This window comes from Etheostoma cragini, chromosome 20 (genome assembly GCF_013103735.1).
Source record: "Etheostoma cragini isolate CJK2018 chromosome 20, CSU_Ecrag_1.0, whole genome shotgun sequence".
Lineage (NCBI taxonomy): Eukaryota > Metazoa > Chordata > Actinopteri > Perciformes > Percidae > Etheostoma > Etheostoma cragini.
Genome location: NC_048426.1, coordinates 12,451,605 through 12,472,089, shown reverse-complemented (window position 1 = coordinate 12,472,089; position 20,485 = coordinate 12,451,605). Strand labels below are relative to the sequence as shown.

General features: G+C 40.7%; 1 protein-coding gene across 4 annotated transcripts; it reads right to left on the bottom strand.

Annotated features, from left to right (window-relative positions):
• Positions 1–3,821: 3,821 nt before the first annotated feature.
• Positions 3,822–19,573, bottom strand: LOC117936348 (doublecortin domain-containing protein 2). 4 transcript variants are annotated; one of them, XM_034859263.1, is made up of 12 exons: positions 19,047–19,573; positions 18,482–18,533; positions 18,108–18,184; positions 17,809–17,940; positions 17,121–17,276; positions 16,942–16,990; positions 13,260–13,389; positions 11,468–11,568; positions 10,912–11,040; positions 7,047–7,116; positions 4,987–5,038; positions 3,822–3,955 (listed from the first exon to the last, which is right to left on the bottom strand). In XM_034859263.1, the coding sequence occupies exons 1-11, from the start codon at positions 19,328–19,330 to the stop codon at positions 5,007–5,009; spliced, it is 1,212 nt and encodes a 403-aa protein (XP_034715154.1). In that variant the 5' UTR covers positions 19,331–19,573; the 3' UTR covers positions 3,822–3,955; positions 4,987–5,006. The 4 variants fall into 4 exon arrangements, with proteins under 4 accessions (XP_034715154.1, XP_034715157.1, XP_034715155.1 ...); XM_034859266.1 differs by having other exon boundaries at positions 19,028–19,336; XM_034859264.1 differs by lacking the exon at positions 7,047–7,116.
• Between the last annotated feature and the right edge of the window lie 912 nt (positions 19,574–20,485).

Here is a 20,485-nt window from a genome sequence, read left to right as displayed (position 1 = left end):
AAAGTGTGCATGTAAAGGCATTAAAATGTGCACAAACAGCAGTTAAACAGCGAAGTAAACAGTAGAGATCAGTTAATGTTTAAGTACTGAATCTACGTGTCAAACTGTACATATGTACAATAACAGGTTAATGTTGTAGGACACTACCTCCTACTTTAAGTGCACTATTATTTTTAATATGGAAGGTTAATTAAGCAGCAAAAGGAAGTTGGAATTAAAAACACGTTACATGAGCATCGGCTATTCAAAGGAAGCCTAAATCTTGAACTGATCATTGTTTGGTAAAGAAAGACAAATGTAAAAGCTTCTTGTAAGAACTTAACTTTGATAATCTTATTCTCACTGCTCACTCAGAACTCACCCAAGTCAAAATTATGTCTGGTAGGTTTTTAGTAAATACATATGTATCTTTTATTTCTCTGCAAACAAAAACTGATATATTTGTCCAGTGATTGAAGACCACTGGAAAGTGAATAACTGGTCAGATTGGCCTGTCCTGACTTTAGGACTTTATGAGGATGGCCCTGCATTGATAAAATTAAACAATTGACAGACACTGTTGAATCATCAAAGTTGCATTTCCTGCAATTGGAGGAATCTTTGAAATTGGCCAATCTGTGTGGGTTTTAATATAATTCATTTGGTCATTAGGATCAAGACCATGCACTATACAGTATATTCTTGAAACCAAATACGGTTGTCTGGGCTGAAGTTGATCTTTTCTAGCATGAAAACAAGCTGCTATTTTGGAAATAAATACACTGAAAATATCACAATGTATCCATAAGTCTAATGACTCACTATGTAAATTAAATGATGTATACTCAAGCGTTTCAACAACAAAATGTGTGATCTTAAAAGAAAGAACCCATCTGTGTACTTGGCACACGGTCTGCTGGAGTCCTACTCCCTTACACAAAAGGTGTGAGCACCCATGCGGTTAGCTGCACAACACACGTTTGCTGCATGGTGTAGAAGTAGATTCCTTTCCCTAGGCAATGGCCCGTCAGGCCAGACAAGCAGGCCGGGTGTTAAAGTGTGAGCAGGGTACACAGAGTAACAACAGGGCCATCTGCCCTGGGAATGCACACATCCATCTTACTAAGGACAAGCCAGTCTGGGAGCAGATGAAGGAAAACAAGTGGGTGAAGAGAGAACAAGAGGGAAAAAAATAAGTAATAGTGGGACAGGAAAAGAAGCAGTAGGGAAGTAATGTATGCGTGCAAAATGTTGGTGGTGGACGGGAGCTGCAAAGGAGCAAAAGAAGGGTGAGAGTAAACATAAGGGAGTGATTGGTATAACAGCAATCTAGAATGGTGGCACTATCTGCAGACAGACATATTAGTTTTCTCTCATGATGCTGTGATCAGTAGTAATTAAAAAAAACAAACTGGAATGGAAAACACCAACAATGCAATAGTTAGTTAAAAAAAAAAACAGAAAAGTCACTGAATGAATGAGCAAAATTTACTTTTAAAGCTTAATTTTTGCTACGTATAATAGCACAGTAGAAACCTTATGGGAACGTTTTCAATTCGTTATCCACATTTTTGTTTATTATCCTTTAAGTACTTGCAAAAACAGATTGCTACTCTCTTTTATTGTCTCAAACATGCCATCAGGAAGGTCAGTTGAGAGGACAGCAGTAAGTCTCGGCTCCCACCGTCATCCCTGCTTCATAACCATCTGGATATGACTGTAAACACGGCGGTCAGCAATCTGGCTGCAATGATATCATCGCACATTCTCCATTTGTTTTTATTTTTAGACCATTTTCTCATCACTGTATAATCATTATATATGGTCTCACTGATATATGGCACTCTTTCCCCCGACTCACTCTCTCTCCCCTCCACATTACCTTATCACACTGAGAGCTTTTAGCTGAGCTTCCAGCCATTAGCTCCAGACAGTGGGCAGCTACCAGGCTGGAACAGAGAGACAGAGAGAGTGAGCGAGAGAGAGAGAGAGAGAGAGAGAGAGGGAAAAGTGGCCTCCTGGTGGCTCCGGATGATGTCACTGGCGAGAAAGCTTTTGTTATAACACCACCTGTCCATCTCGCCTGCAAGGAGGCTCAAAGCAAGTCTCAAGGCATGTGGAGACCACTGCATAAACTGACCTTCAACAATTTTCATTTCACTTACGCAACATACAAAAGTTCATTGGCACTTTTGTCCTAATCGGGCTGTAACTGTGAGTGCACTATAAAAAGTTTCATAACAGCCTGAAATTGCTCAACTGCACAAAAAAGCAACCCCATAGCTTGTAAAGACATTTGCTGTAAAGAGGTGTTTGTGGTTTATTTACCTGGATAAAGGTTAAAAGGGAAATGTGTTTTGTTTAAATCATATATGCAAAACCAGTATAAGCTATAATAAGTTTTAAAGTAAACACTAAAATGCACACTTTAATCCATCATTCACAATGACTTAGAATTAGTTTGTGCCCATTAATTCCAAACAACTTTGTGGAGCCGACTGGAGCACACCTGAAACACTTCAAGCCTTCCCTCGGAGCAGAACAGCTGATTTGACATCACATTGGGAACAATTGTTTGGCTCCTTGCTGAGGCGTTTGAGCTGGCCGAAGTGCCCACCATGTGAGATGACCAATGTGTTACTGACAGATGGCCCGCATCATGCCCTCACAGGAGTCTTCAAAACCACACAACTACTGGATACAGCGAGGTGATCCTCACATCGATATCAATCAATTATTCACATATTTGGTCCGGCTCGCGAAACGCATCTCAACTGCATTTTATAAGTGCCAGACCGACATGCATTTTGTAGGAGGGAGCTCAGCTATTACCCTGCGTTTGATCCTACAGTTGTGGTGAACTATCTCTCGCACTGTCACAGCGTAAACACAGAACTGCGATGAAATGGGTCAATGGTTCTTATTGTCTGCATTACAGCCATTAGCTTTTATGGAAGAATACATCATGTGCACCAGATCTATATTTGAAGTAACATGCAGAGAGGCCTGTTTTATTCATTTTTAAATTTCTTCCGACACAAAACCGAGGTCAAGCCTTAAACTTTTCTGCATACTAAAGGCACTTGAACTGAATACATAATTAGGGAGGGATTTTTTGTGTGGGCGCCTCAGTTATGTTACGTGATGGAGAGGAAGAAGCAGCAGTAGCAATATCACTGTAGTTACACAAGCAGCTGTTTCTAGTGGCGTTGGCAGTACTTGAGGGAGATGGTTTATTATTCCTTGTTTAGTCAGCCTCTCTGGACTATATCCTTGAAGTGCTTCATATAAAGTATAAAGTACAGCACAACTACACTGCACTGTGTTTAATATGAGGTGCTTTGGTTTGCTTTAGTACATACCATCACATGCTCTCTTCCTCTCCCTCATGTTAGGCAGATTTATTAAAGCTGTGCCCCGAGGTCAACAGCAATAGCCCTCATTGTACCCATCACTGTGCCCTTGTGTTTTTCATCGCCACCACTATGAGAGGCGAGGATTCATTCTTTTGATCCACTCCAACATCATTAAGTTATTAGTTGATTTCAGTGGATTTAATCAGCATAGTAATTCCTCTCCATGGGAAGATAAGTCTCTCTCAAGAGCAGTTACACCGTTCACTATGCCCGTTGATTAGACACAAGCCCCTAAAATAATTAATCAGAAACGGCAAAAAATAATTTATCAAAAGTGCTTCTCCCTAAACCCGCTCAGGACCTTTGCTTCTTAATAATTAAACTCCACAATTAGGCATCTTACCATGCACTTAGTGTGAGGCTCCATGCAATATTCATAACCATACATAATTATGCAATATATTCACTGAAATAAGAGGCCATATATTCACAGTGGAGCTGTCAAGAGGCAAGACATTTTTATTTGGTTTCATCTTATACATGAGCAGCTGGCTTCTGGAGACAGAAGAGAACGAGGACGTCTGGTCCTTAGCAGTCTGACTCTGTATTCTGTGGCTCTGGCACATAGAAGAAAGAGAAGGAGAGAGAGGGAGAAAGGGGGAGAGTGAGAGAGAGAGATATAAGCATGTATTGATAATGCACGCTCCATGGGAACCACCAATATCAAAGTCTATCCGCTGGACACAACAAAGACATACCTTAGTAGTTTCATACATTGACCACAGTCAACACAAGATACAGAAAAGAAAGAAAAGGCATTAATTCAAAATGGATTTGAGCTAGGGCGCTGTCTCCGGACGTATTGTATGATAAATTATACATAATGCTCATCCCAGCATGGTGAAGAACTATAGAAAGCAAATAGTCCTGAAGCCCTTGATGGTGCCTGTAGCAAATAAGCAGCAGCAGTCTACAGTGGACACACTGTACAAGGTTGGCTTTCATCTTGAGATGCAGTTAAAAGCTACGGGCTACGCACAGAACAAACTGGCAATCAAAGCTAAGGGCAGTGGTGCACTTCACAGAGCCTGTCGTGTCGAGTGCTGCGGAGATCACACACAGACGCCTCTCTCACTTCACAACGGCTGATATTCAACACACGGTCTTTGAGAAGTTATTATTTTTTTTACATTGTAAATGTAAAAAAAAAAAAAATTGCGTGTGGGAGCTCCTGTCTTTTGAAGGCCTTTCATGGTGCGTACAGTATATGATGAATGAGAAGAAAAGCATACATTAACTGCACTTAACAAAGGCTCTCATTCTCCCTCAGGGAAGACATCCACAAGGATAGCATTTGCTCCACAAAGATGGGTGAATGAAGCAGAGGATAAATATGTATTCTGTATCATAAGATGTATTGTAGTGGACTGACATCCATATGGATTACTTGAGAGTTGCAAATATCATGAAGCTCTTTGTGGAGGGATTTCACAAGCACTTTAATATCCATATCAAGAATCTGTAATGCCCACAAGTTGTTATACAAATAAGGAATATGCTTTATCCCCATATGGTTAATATGAACACTGCTGTGCTCTATGTGGAGCTCTAATACACTCCGCATTGCATTATTTGTACAGTACATACCTTTTTTAATGATCGTCATGTGGATCAGAGCAATGCATGTTCAGGTTTCATTTTTTCTGCAAAATAAGACAATATAAAAAGAAAATTGTGTGTATAAAAATTCAGGAGTCAAACCAGCCTCTCAGGACGTTTTACGCTTAGTACCAAACAAAACCAGTGTTTTTCTGTCCCGGTCATGTGCTGTGGTGACCTTTCAGGATATGACACAATTTTACTGTCGGTATAATACAGATGTGATTAACATAAATAAGACTTAAAGTCAAATAGGCGTAAAGGTCGTCACTCAGGACTAGTCCCGGGTCCGCAAGGTGATTTACAACAACTTAATTTGACTGTGTGGAGTAATTTATCTGTGACAGAGCAAGCCGTGCAACTCTCTGCATGTCTTGCGCACATATAGGCGACAATATGCCATGACTACACACAGCTCATATCTACCCAATCAGTCAAGATGCTTTACAACTTCTGTCAGGGGCCCTAACAGTTCTCGTAAATTACAAGGCCAATATACATGGTGCCAATAACTTTTGAAGGAGAATCTCAGCCAAACTGAACCGAGTAGTATCTCTCACTTTTATATGTGGAAGGCAAGATGGAGTGCCCCTGGTAGCGTACATATGAAGGAGGCAGGAAAAGTACTTTGATGGTGGATTTGCTTTTAGAAAAATGCCTCATTTTTCACTCGGCTGACAAATTCCTCTCAAGGATAAAAACTCGCCCAGATATTGACATTTTGACACAAAGCAGGTGGTGGACAGGCTTGCTTCTGTTAGAGATCACTTGCATTTCCTTTCACATCCCACTAGTCTCAACTATGGCTTGTGGGTCTCCTGTTAAGCCCCGCATCTGTGTCATCTGCAGATCCTCTGTGACAGCTAGGGAATGCGCAGCATGACTGATGCAGAACCATTCATAAACAGCAACAACAATATAATGTCATAGGGACAGAAAAACAAGTATGTGGGTCTGGAGTCCGCAAGCAATAACGGGCTGTGATTTATTTCAAATGCCTCCTGCAGTGTCCATTGATATTCTGCAGGGAAATCCAATCCAGTACTAGATTGTATAAGGACGCATCACAACCTCTAGTTCTAGTAATATGAGGACAAATGAAAGAGAATACACGTGCATACGTAATAATCATGCACACGTGTATAAGGAAAAATACTTGTACAGCACTGTAAAACGCTGTCTGTTAGGTAACGCTACACGTGTGTGCCTGTACATGTATTTTGTACTTTTATGATAGCATGGATAACACATGAGCGAGGTAGGGAGCCTGCTTTTTGTGGCGGATGCTGTCATTTTCCTGGTGTATTGAAGGGCAGACAGTGATAACCACGTCCAGGGAGACATCCCGTTCCCATTTAGTCACCTTTGGAATTTTCACATGGAACAATTGAGAATGCCTCACTACCAAAGCCTATGTTTTGTAAGCACTTACAGTGAAATTGCCTGAACCAGGTGAAAGGCATAGTCGCCCAACAAAGGAGAATCTCAAGTTCTCATTATTTCTTTAAACACTGTTTTCTCCCCCCCATAATCAAACGTGTAAAGCACTTATTTTGAGTTTTGTCAGATGTGATCTTCTCTAGATCATTCAAATAAATATCAGACCATGCAATTCTACTTAGAATAATAAGTCATAGCGGGGGGAAAAAATGGATTTTCTTAGTAACAAGGTACATATCTCTCTCATCCTATCTGAGTGGTTCCAAATTACAAACAACAAGGGAAATATAAGAGTAGTGAATAATCCCAGGCTCTCAGCATGGCACGCATTGATGTGCAGGTGCCTTTACAACTAGAATAAGTCATCTGAGATTGGGGAGGCAAAAAAACCCACTCAACCAGATGGTCTCCATAAAGCATGGCATAAACCTCTCCCAGATGTTGAGAGGTGGTTGTGGATCCAGTGACATGCAATGTGAAAGAGAAACTGGTAATGCAGAGTGTATTAGTGGTCTCTTTATGGGTGCATTAGGTGCTGCGGAGGGAAACGCTGGGAGCGCGGCCGCTGCAGCCAGTGAGCTACTACCAGGCTTTATGCTTTGATGAACCTACCCTTGAAAAACCGGGAGACCCGTGACCGTATTCCGTGATGCCTGGAAGACGCCTCCCGCTCTTTAGTCTCCTGGAAAACATAAATCAGTTTCTCATATCATCATCTAGTCATATTCAATGCATATGCAGCTCTAATCGGTAAATCTGTCAGCTTTCTCGCCTTTCAGTGATATATCAGATTCATATTACTCTCCCACATATGCAGTAAATCTCTGACAGAGCCTATGTTTCTTAAAATTCAAAGACAAGGCTGCATGGATCAGAGAACTTAACTTGAAAACAGATACAGAAAGTGGGGTAGCAGCTTAGCTTAGGATGTCTCTCTACTGAAGGCTTCAGTGCATTCCAGTGTCATCTCTCTCCTTACTACTAAACAGTGGCCCAGACAGGAAACCAGAATAAATTTCCCCAGTTCATTGTCCCCGCTGAGGACTACCAGAACATCTCAGTCTGATTAATGGCTGTACACTGTCTAATGAACAGTAATTGAATGGTATAAGGCAGTAGGTCCTTAAAAGCCCAGAGGAGTCGTCTTCCTCTGCCTAGCTCTCTGGAAAAGCAAAGCGGTGACATTGTCTAGAGTTGATTATAGTTGACCTTGTATGAAGAGAATAAGGCTTTTGAAATGGCTAACCTAAGCTTTGGGGAATAGGAGCACGGAAAAACAGCTGAAAGACAAATTAAACGGACTTACATTGGAAAAGGAAAGGAATGGATCAATGCAGCGCTCAATAATGATTTGATTCTTTATCACAAAATTCTTAAGAAGAGGAAGATAATTGATCAAGCATTTCTAGTTGTATTGGCATTTCTAACAATATTAATTAAGAAAAAATGCTTAGCTCACTGGTTGATAAATCGGCCAATATTGTTATATCAAAACAAATGGTAGTTGTAAACACAATACCGCTCCAGTGAGTACAAATCTACCCTTGTCCACATTTCCTCAAAGTGTATGACATCTACAACATAGACAGAGTCCCCCCTCATGAAATCAATCAACTCCTTAACAGAGTGCACTCTAAAGGAAAACACAACCTTCAGAAAGCCCAACAAAAGTCTGTCAAGTGATTATAAGAAAAGCTTTGATAAATGTGCATCGGACTCCAGCCCGCCATCCTTCGCTCTCTTCCACTGAGATACGCTGCCTTCACTCCCAGCGGACATCTCCACTTGGCAGAGATGCTGAATCTCGTTATTCTTTATTTGGCCTGGACCACACAGGTCAATATCCCACGCACACAACTGCCTCCCCGGTGTACTGTCTGCAAATGTATTCACTATTTAAATTCAATGCAATAAATCATTTAAAGCTTGGGCTGAAAATATAATCATGTAATTGAATTTGGTCATCAATATCTACTATATACACGCTCATATACAGAGTACACGGGGCATTTCACGAGCACATATGAGCACTGGAGTGGAAGGAAATCTGTCCGAACTCAGCTCCAAGTATGAGTCATAGCAGTGCAGGTATCCCTCATTATTATTCACAAAATTCTAAATGATGAGGTTGCTGACAATGAGACAGCGAAGTCTTTTTGGCCTCAAAGAGAAAAGAGTAGAGCATTAATCAGTGATGGTTAGACTAAGTTCAGTGAGTTTGACTTGCAGCATCATTATTTCTGGTCTGAGGAGAACTTTTATGAACATACTAGAATCTTGAAATACTGAAACACATGACTGAACATAAAACAAAAAAAAGTTGAAGGTGTTCTAAAAAGTACCTTTCCTTTATGATGGCTAGTGTTGTTCTAGCAGGAGCCTACTTCTCCAATTAGCTTATTTGTCTATTTCCCAAATATTAGTTGGGCTTTATGTGGTTGACATTGGACAGTGACGGCATGGGGCTATGAGGATTTGCCAGTCTCCGGCCGACTCTGCTAGCCAGCTAGACAGTTGTCTGGGCACGTTTTCAAATCAAAAATTAGAATATACAGTACATCAAGAAAAAGTTGGAGAATGAGAGCTCAAGCTAGTAAGATCATCTCTGTGGCCACACATGACTATGAGGTGCTGTGGACAATTCTAGTGTAAATTGGATTTAATGCTTAATATGTGTTATGGCAAATGCTTTCAATTGGAGAGCTTGCAACAAAAAATCCTACCATATACTTATGTCAGTCTTTGGTGGTTGACAAATCAAAAACTGCTTGGAAAAAAGAATATTACAAAAAGTAGAGTCTGTATCAGTGAATTATCATTATTAGTTTCTTATTTATTTAATTGTCTTTCACTGCAACCCATAGCCAATCTGAATCAGCAACATAGCTGTATGACTTAAAGTGATAAGTAATGAATTAAACTATTGATGAGATCTTTAGCCAGGGTCATAACTGGCCCCCAGTCAATAATTACCCCGATAAGAATATCTTCATTGCAAAAGTGCATACAGCAGCAAAAACATCACCACACCAAAACATTCCCCTATGGTGTAATTGCCACTGTTTGAAATTATAGTTTTCATTAAAACAAAATGTTCAAGGTTATTGATTGATTAAATAAGACTCAATATCTTCTCATTTCAAAGCCAAATGAAATTGCTTGGAATAGTAATATCACCCAACTATTGTGTGCATTCATCACAGTTACATTGCTTCATACTGCTGTCCCTTGAGGATTATTAGAGCAAAATAAGTCTATTTAGATTAGTGTAATTTCTAGGAACCACAGATCCATGCAAAAACATCTGTATACACAGCTCAGCCCTACTTCATCACTGTGAACACACACAATCACAGAGTAGAGGTTAGACATCAAAAACAGCCACATACAGGGTCTGTGGCTCTAGCTAAGCTAAGCTCTATAATACTACATAAAGTGTTTAAAGTGCCCATATTAGGAAACTTTAAATCACTTTTTCTGGGATTTGATATGTTATTTTGTGTCTCTGGTGCTTCCACAAGCATACAAACTTGACAAAAAACTATCCATGCCATTTTAGGTGGGATAAAGGTTTCTAAATGTCCTCAGGCTACAGTCGCCAGGTGAGCAGTTCAAAATCTGCACGGCTTTCTACGTCACTAGCCAAGATGACCGAGACGAGGTGGCTAACCATAGCGCATGCTAGCGCTAGCTCTTTCTCAATGGCAAAACACTGCTACAACACACTAGTTCACAATAATCTACAAAAGAACTACTTCCATGTCCCTGTTAAGCAGGTATTCCATACGTACACCCTTGTTTAGAAGAAGTCTCACAGTTAATCCTGCCTTGTACTGACCAAAGTTGGACAGTTATCTAACTGATGTTATCTTACCTAGCTACTGTGCATGTGCCGCTCCCAACAAAGATAGTATAGAAGTGAGATGTCTCACTCTGAAGCTAAAACAGAGACATACACATTATTATTTACGGTATGATGTCTGTCACCTTCCAATTTCTTTGGGTTGGTATGCTAAACTCCGGTTGATTTATGAGGACTATGGTTATCTACTCCTCAGATCTTTACAAGGTAAATTCAAACAGCTAGCTAGACTATCTGTCCAATCTGAGTTTTCTGGTGCACCACTAGTAAAAAAATGTACACGTTCCCCCCAAACAAGTTTCTTCCCGAGGCTATTTTGCAGAAGCACCGTCATTGTGTCCCCATGATTGTTGTGATTGGTTTAAAGAAACGGCAATAAACCAGAGCACGTTATCTCCCATACTGGAATGTTGTGTGGACTAGGCAGACCCTCCTCCGCAGCACTGGGAGGAAAGCGAGATTAGGTCTACATGACGCTCTCGCAGGTATGGACATGGTGATCGGCATAATTGCTGGAGCAAATCCAAGAGCAAATTTAAAAAAAACTTGGACACAATAATTAATTAAAAACTAAACGTGAAATTTTAACTACATAAAACCCATAATAGTACTTACATCTTTCCTGGAACCTGCAGACAAAGACCTCTGCAAACGCAAGTTATTTGAATCAGGGATGGAGGCCTTGCAGGGGCTCGCAGAACAACTCCCATTCTCATACTCCTCGTCAACAATCTTGGCCTCAACCTGCAGGAAGGGAGAAAACAAGATCCCCTTGGCTTACACTGCACTGCTGTATTGATTTTGCTAAATATTTATATATTTACGCAACTTGTTCTACTGAGTGCCCAAGAGTCTTATTCCGAGCAGAAAATGTTATGCTATACTAGAAGTGTATTATCAATTCCTTTTTAAACTGAAAAATACACAAAGGTACAGTAATGGAAAGAAAATTGGGAGAGCATGCTATAGCAGCAGAGACTTTTCCATCTAACCTAACTAAGCCTGTTGAGATGTACCAAGTCTGTAATTCAGCTTGTCTTCCTTGACAAAAAAAACAAATCTATATTTTGAAAAATAGAATTTAGAACTGGAATTATTTCTTACTTCCTGTCAGATAAATAAGATGTTCCAAGATTGTATGCCAAGATCTCTTCAGGTTGCAGTGCTTTACCTGATCAATAGGCAGGTCCACCTTCACTTGGCGGTCTTCCTGCACCTCTGCTGCTCCTGCCATCTCACTTCTTTTGTTTTGTGCATTGAACACACTGCCCTCTGAGAAAAGTGATTAATCACAATTACCTCATCGGCTGGCAGTCACCGTCTCATTCTTCTGCACACTCATTCTCTCCCTCTCTATACCCCTCCATCCCTCACTGCCCTCTCCCTTTGCCTCTCATGCTCAACTTCACAAGAGACCAATGTTGCCGTCAGGCTAATTATTTATTTAGAGTGGTCCCGCAGACGAAAAGGGCCACAGAAAGCCTCAGCTGCCCTGCCACAAATATGGTCAGCCAGTGTGAACTTTCAGTCCAGGGTTATGTCCTGACAGTGACAGGCTGCTCCTGATGCATGTGGGGAATAGCTTACAGATTGGCAACTTCACACTGTTTTTCCTTGTAAACAAACTCCTTTTTGTCTGGGGTTGCTGGACAGGGTGGGATGTAAATAATTAAAACACACAATTAAGCTAAAATCTAGTTCAATAGCCTTAAATGATTTTATTTAAATAATAAATAACAAAGCATGGTGGATTTATTAGTGACAAAGACAGGAACATTGTATAGAAAAATATAGGAGGTTAATAGCTCAAGGAGGCAATTTTGTATTTTATACTTTGGGTTTTTCAGTCAGGCATTTCACTTTTTTATTTCTTTCTAGAAACACAGTTAGGAAAAGGCAAAATTATGGCAGAAATCTGGTTCCAAAAGCTCTGATCCTGTGCCACATGATGCTTGGAAACACTACTCAGAGCTACTGCCTGTATGAAAGGGTTCTAAGAGGTGATTTAAAGAGACTCACGAAATACGTCTGGTTAACTTAGCAATGTGTAATGGAAGGAAACCATTACTATGGCTGTGCTACAGTGTTCAAAATGTGGAAAGGGAACTGCATTACCTGTGCCTCGTTACAAACAACAGCATAAACATGAGCAAAACAGGAGAAAGTCAAATAGTCACTTCAATTTAATGTCAGCAATCATAGTTACAACACATAAAAGGACGGCAGGTTTCAAATCATGACAATTAGCCCATCCATTCTACCATATCATGTCATGTTATCTGTGGTACGGTACAGGCTTAATCTTTCAAGTTGAGTCACTGTATTACTGTGCACAGATGGTAAAACAAACACCCATGAAAACAACTACTTAATATTTGCAGAGAGGAACCAAACAGTATCATTTTTAAACAGCGCATTGTTCAAACCCATCAATCCAAAAGGAACATTTCATCTCTTTTATGATCTTTCATCAGCGTCATCTGTGAATAATCAATTGATTCATCAGGAGAAAATTAGAGCATTTTATTTCCCCCCACATAGTTAACAAGGCTTTCTGGATTCATATTCAACAAAATAGCCTGATTGAATTCATCTATGATTAAAGCCCCCTTCATGGAGCTTGAAGTCTTGTTCTGTTTAATATTCACAGCAAAGACTAGTGTTTCTTTTAAAGAGCAGGGGGGGCTGGGTTCTGTTTGGGCTTAAAAGAACAGGTTGAGAATCCAAAGAAAGCTTGTTCACTTGCCAAATGTTAGTAGTGTTTTTTTTTATATTCCCAACACACAAAAAACAAATATCTCAAATGTAGCCATACACATGTACCTTTGCACATGCACATGCATGCTATAGCCAAACACATGCATATGCACATACAGGGAGATGTTGGAGGGAAAAAAAACACTATGAGAACAGGGGGGCTGGAGAGAGAGAGAGAGATATTTCGATAGAGTTGCTCTGCTTACCCCCTGTCGAGAAGAGAACTGGGTTTCTGGACACCTGCCTCTGTTGTTTGGTTCTCTCCGGTTTGGCTTGTTTCTTCATCTGCCCCCTGGCTGTGTGCTCAAGGTCTTCTATAAAGCCTGTGCGAGCAAACTACATAAAGAGACAAAAGAGAGGAGAAAAAAGGGGCACAGATTAAGGCGGATCTCCTCACATTTCTTTGTGATTCATCATCGACTTTGTGCTGTTGTTTTGTAAAGAGGAAGAAAAAAAAAAGGGATAAAACACACTGTGGCAAAACTTTTTTCTCCTCTCTTTAACGTTTTTTACGTTTACCATTGACCTCAATTTTTCATGAGCTGATATGCTATGTAGCTCCCCTGTGACTCCAACTGTATTGAATTCATCTGGTTCCAATACATGCCGTACACAACCTATCAATCACTAGGGAGCGTGGCAAACTAATCATTTATTGATGAAATGGGCCAGCCATGAATTTCTAACTGCATTTGTCTTATTTATCAAGCCAGATCAAACAATGAAAATCCAAACAAGCTTAAAGGGAAAGGGAGGGAGTTGTAGGGAATAACTTAGTCTTCAGCAGTAGACAGCAGAAGGTTATTGATGGAGAGGGGAGGGGAAAAAAGAGGCTTGGGACTTAGTTGCATGGTGGGAGAGTGAAGGAGCGAGAGAGTAAGAGAGAAAAAGAGAGAGCGTTGGGGATAGTTCAGAGTGATGTTCAGACAGCAGGGTACACATCTGAATTAATGCTTCCACAAAAGGCAATTTTCTCCTCACAGGCTCCTCATCCCCTCTGTAGGTAGCAAGGTAAGGTATGTCTCCCTTACAGAGACACAGAGTGCAGGATGGAGCAGACTTAATGTTTCTTTTCAGCTACAGTGCTCTTTACTACAGCAGCCTGGCTGCATCCCTGGGCTGGCTTGGGGGATAGTGTAGTGATCTCGGGCTTCCACCAGAATACACTTCTGGCAATGGTGTTTACAAGCTCACTAACATGGCCTCTAGGGTATAGCAATGTTGTTTCTTCACTTGTTTGATTTCTTTAATGCAGAGGCAAAGTCTGTTGATATTCTTTTGAATTTCTACAGCCGTTGGTGAGCTGAGGGACAAAAATAAAACAACAAAAGAACAGTGAAGTTAGCCTGGTACTGCATATTCAGCGGAGAGTTGAAAGAGAGTTCACCCTCTATCTCTGCAGTGTCCACATAACCGCACATGATCAAAGACAGTAGAGCAGTGGCACTGTCGCAGCGGTAAGCTGTTAATTCAGTTTTGCAACCTCAATTCGTCTGTAAGTGATCTGAAACAATTTCACCATAAAGTTCAAATTCAAAATACATCTGGGCAATCAAAAATTGAACAGCTTGTTTTCCATGTTTACAGCCTGGTGGTGGGATGCAAATAGATCTTATTTAAATCAACAAAGTTAAATCAAGACTGTCTCACTCGGGGAGGGGAAAGCTGAGGACGAGAGGCATCGCAGAGCCAGGAGAGTACAGTACAAGTAGCAGCACGACTGGAAACACGGCAGTGGAAAAGCTGAGGTCATCTCGCCTCTCGTTCTGGATTACATATCTACAGTACCATGTCCTGTGGGAGCAGACAACTGTGTGTATCAGGAGGCCCCAGAGAGAGAGACCAATAGAGAGAGAGTGCAAGAGTTAGCGTGAAAGGCCTCATGGGGGCCAAGCAGAAAATAATCTGTGGTCCTCTTAAGCGGCAGAGAACAGGAATCAACAGGAGGACACTGTGATATGATAGCCAGGGGAAAACTATGGTCCCAACCAATTGGACCGACCAGCTTCCAGCCATACTGGCTGTGGTATCAGAAGGAGCCACTCCCAGGGCCGGGTCCTTAGCGAGCAGACACGCTGGCAGCAGTGAGGGAGTATAGTTTTTCCACGGGGCATTGCTACTTCCCCTCACCAATGACATCAACCAGAAACAGCGGAGAGATGGAGAGCAGCAGCAAGTCATTGCTGCTGTCAAAGACTGCAGCTATTAAAAGGTTAAGTCAGCCTTTCTGGGCCGTTTTCACAGGATGCTTTGTGTAAAGTACATGTGAAGCACAATTGCACTGTTCAGTCTTATGAAAGTACTTTGCTTTGATGCACGTCATTATTCTCTTTTTCTATTTGCATTCCTCTTACCCAAATTAATCTTCTCTTTATGCGACATCTACCTCAAAAGTTTCTACCTCATCATGTCTGTGAACACCTAACTCAGCATATGTGCTTGCTCCCGATGGGAACGTGGTGTGCTGGAGAGTTTCAATATTACACTCTGCAGAGCCGTCAGCTTAGACTTCAGCGGTTGCTCCAGACCAGATGTCCCATTCAGCGGTGCAGAAACACTACTACAATGCAGACAGGACAGAACAGACACCGTTCCCATACAGCGAGGTTGCAAGAACAAGGTTACATTTTACACAGCCTCAGTGGGCAGGTTTAAAGGATCTTTTAACAGGCATTTCAAACCAGACTGTTGTTGTTTTGTGAGGTCAGACTGAAATTAATGACGGACATGACCCTATAAATGTATGTGTAATCAGTAGGCTAAACAGCCAACAGATCAGGACATAGTGGGCAATTTTTGTCACATGTATCTTTCCCCTACAAAAGGTCCTTATTAACTGGTCAAATGATGTTTACAAATTCATGAGGTTCAGACGTGAAGGCAAAGGGAATAAAATGCGTCAGCATCATGTCCATTGAATAACTAACACTACAATGAGCTGGTGGATGCAAAACACAGTCATAGTTTTGTCTCTGTCTCCACCTAATGGTGCTGTGTAAAATGGCAAAGACTATGGTCTTAGCAATGTTGATTCAGATTTTCCTACCTAAGGACTGAACCTCAGTTCTGCAAAGTTTGATAACAGTGTGGTTCCATTTACTCTTTTATGATTGGATAGATTTGAATAGGATGAAGAAATCTTACAATATTCTTCACATATTCTAATATATTACTGATAAATATTCATCTTATTTCTGAATTTAATGGTAGACAACCACACATACATCTAGAAATAAGGCACGGGGAATTTTTCTCCATCTGAAAAAAAATTGGCATCTGCCAGAGCATTGTCATCTTTCATGGTTAGAAAAATCAGATGTCAGATACAAATCTCACAGGGGGGCCCCCCCATATCCACCTGAAGTTGCTGAGTGGGCATGTTCTCATCTTCACCATGTGATTTGGTGTTCATCTCGGGCCCACAGCAGCGCAATCCTCATATGGATTCAAAGCACTTCACTGTCTACTTAATCACAATACAAATTGTCCCGGTTCTGGTTTGAATAAGAGATTTTTTCAGTAAAGTCCCCCTGGTGCATATGATCTGTCTATGAGGCTCACTGCACTTGATCAAGTGGGCCAGCCTTTCTCTGTGGGGATTACCCATCAAAGTGGAAAGCAAAGGTAACTCAACGCCTCTTGCAGACAGTGATTGATGATAGCGCTGTTTCATAACGAATTGCACCCCCACGACAAGTCTCACACGTGGGAAATGTTAATTGAAATGCTGTGTGTGCAAAGATACGCTTTTCAACTGTGATACTACAAAGGTGTTACAGCTATAAACCAGAGGGAATGTAGGGGGGAAATATAACAATTGAGCATGTTGGCAAGAAAATGAACAACCAGATGGCAAACTACACCTTACTCTGAAGCAATAGTACTCACCACATCCTTTGGATATCTTGTCTTTCTAATAGCAGGCAGGATGTCTTGTCTGTGGGGGGGGAAAGGGAAACCAAAATTGACAAAGATTGTCTCCTTCCATTTTACATAGGGATACAATGTTTCTTTAAAATATGTCGATAAAACCTTATTTCATTGATCAAAAATCATAGTTGTCATACTGTTTGATCACTTTGGTTTCGTTGATTAAATCCCTGCAGGTGTCGTAGTGATCATATGGGAGAGCTTTAAACTTTTCAGCACCAACTGCAACATAGTACTGATTGTTCTTCAGTTCAGTGGGACCGCAGACAGGACGTCCATCTAATGTGCAAAGCCTAGGAACTCAAATAAAGAAATACCACAAATTGGAGCAATGTTTTGTGATTGATTTTAATTATGGTTTTAAAAGTCTGTGTTTAGGATACTAAAAGAGAGAGGTCTCAAATATTGTTTAAGTGGTTAAACTTAATGTTTAAAAAGCCATCAAATCATCGTTTGCCTCACAAGCTGTTTTGGACAAACATAACAACCAGACATGGTCCTAATCACTAATTAATAAGAAAAATCATTCCCGCTTTACTAAATATTGATGATTTAAAACCGATTGGAAAGCCTTTAGTAATCAGATTTCCACCATCTACTGTTTATTAGAGAAGCTGATACTCTACAGTCAGGATTCAGTGTTGTGACTGAACTGTTAACAGCTCCAAGTTCACAAACATAAAAATGTGTATTCTTTAGAGGTGTCGGGTCCTATTTTCTAAATACAGAATACCAAACAGGTTGTACCTTTGCTTGCCCTGAAAAGTACATGACTGAATAAAAACTGTTGCTAAGGGCTCATAACGCACTGATGTTGGACATCACCTGAACACAGCACCAGTGCGAAGACGCACTCTCTCTGTCACCATGGCTAAAACATTTTCCCAGCTTCTAAGAGTATACTTTGGGATCCGTATACGAACTGGAGCAGCCAAGACTTCTCCATTGGTAAAGACACTATGAAACACAACAAAAAATAGGACATAAAGAAATAAACATTGCAGAAACGAAACCAATTGGGGGGGACACACACAAAAATATTTCTTTACTGCATAACACAGCAAAGAACATTCTCCTTTTTACATTCAGGATAACTTTGTATCCAACTTTAAATCAACACTTACTTTATTGTGCAAGACTCGTCTGTAATTCTCTTCCAGCGAGCAGAAACTACTATTCTGCTGTGAACAACAGGTTGGATCTGAAAATGTCAAAACTAGGGTTCAGAAAATAAATATGGCCCATGGTGAATTAGGAATGATGCGTTGTTGGACTCAAACTTGATGATTGTGTGAACAGGACTCTATAAGTTAGATCCAATTATAATTCAGAACAATGTAAGGTGTCAGAGTTTGCCTCAAACCACCTGCAACCTCCTAAAGAAAGCTCCATATCATAGTATGGTCACACAACATATATCCCCTGAAGATAAAGGTAAGACTTAGCTTAATAATTTGCAGTATAACTGATCAAAAACAGACACCAAAAGTGGACTTACCTGTTCATTTTTCTTTTTCTGTGGCTTCTTTGTTGTTGTTATCTCACAATAGCTGGAAAGCATTAAATAATAAATAATGTAAAATGACTACCCGGGCTTTAGGTGATAACGTTCCGTGACACATCTAAATATTAATTAAGGACATCTCTAGTCCTGACAAAGCCAATCAAAAATGTTACAGCTGCTTTGAACTTTATGCCGACTGGTCAAGACAGCAAATAAAACCGCAACAATAAACGGTAAACCAAAATTTACTATAAGATTTGTCTGTGTAAATGTAGGCTAGCGTTAGCTAGTCTAACCCTAAAGCACTTAGATTAATGATATGGATACATATTTTACAGGCTATGAAATTGCCTAACAACCCAGCCAAATGTCTCACCGACACAAGAAGCAAACTTTACAGAACATAGCCTAAAGTAATACACGCTCTCAAGGCCGAGGATGGAGCCCGTCCTTGATTACAGTGACATACTGTTCTGTGACCATCCTGCTACAGAATAACCTACACATAGGAGCCATCTAGATACACACATCGATACACACCTTACAGCTTGGTACCTACTCCAGCTTTTTGAACTGCTCATTTCCGGCTGCAACATATTCACTTCCATGCTTCAAGTCGTCCAAATCGTAAACTTTGTGGCCCTCTCTGGGAGTGTACAGCCTTCTCACGGCGCCAAACGGAGCCTCAATCCCTCTGGTCAAAAAGGTCAAAAAATTGTCAAAGGTTGACAAATGCCGCGGATTTACAACTATTTTTCTTCCGGAAAAGAAAGCGTCTCCGTTCTTGTAGACAATCATTGTTCTGGTCGGCGGCAGTTCACCTCCCCCTGCTGTGCCCGGCATACTTTAGCTAGTAAACAGAGGAAGTTTAAAACCAACAAACAATAAGGACGCTTGGTGTCAAACGAAGCTAAATGTGTCACAGCCAGGCGTGTTGAGCCTCCGGAGACGTAATTGGAGACAGCATCTGATATGGAAACCAATTCTTCCACATGAGCATCAAGAAACCTATCCACCGCCTGTGTTGTTTTCTGGATTCTTCCTATTGTATAGCTAGCTAGCTTGGTGTTTGATTCCAAAACTCTAGTGTTGCCAAGGCAACCACGTCTAATTTGAATCACGTTGTATAATTGCAATAGGTTATCCTACTTTAAAATAACACTTTTCAGTATATCAAATGTCCAACATGCTAACATTTTTATTATTATTATTATTATTATTTTTGATAAAACATTTGGCCCTGGGTCCTTCTGGTTCGCTGGACTATCATCAGTCCTTCATGTTCTGCATTTTTAAGACTGACTTTTGTTCTAGTCTATGTGCTGGAACATGGGTTGTCTCGCAGTGCAAGAACCTTGTCATTGTATTAAAGTTGCAAAAATATTTTTTACAACTTTTGAATAAAAAAGACATGAATTTGCTTTAAAAAGCCTTGATATTTCACCTCATGAAGACAACAACTACCTGTACATCTGAATTAAATGAGGGACATCCTGTTTGAGTCCAAAATTGGCTCACTGTTACACCTTGGTTTGGTCCACCAACTCCGTTTTTTCTTATAAGTACTCAGACTTTACCATTTCTTTTATTTCTCCAAAGTACTTTGTGCTGTGTATGTTCAGGAGGCCCTTCCCCACGTGGATGAGAGCCATTAATACACCCATATTGACAAACTAAGCCTATGCAGTTGGCATACCTTTTCACCCACCGCTTCACTTTTCTTTGCACATTTACCAAAAGACTAACGGGTGACTTGTTGACAGTGCTCCTGTAGCTTATTCCTCCTCTTCTTCTCTTTTGTCTTCCCCCTGTCCTTACTGAAAGACAGTTAAACTTTATTCCATGGATTAAGGACACAAGCGTTTCAGCGCCCTGTCTCTGCTGCAAGCATCGGGGGTGTTACTTACCGGTGGTCTATCGGTCAGCCCTGCACTGGGGACTGCAGGCCTCAGGTTTCAGTCTGTTGGACTTAACCTCAACAGTGACGCTGTTGTATCA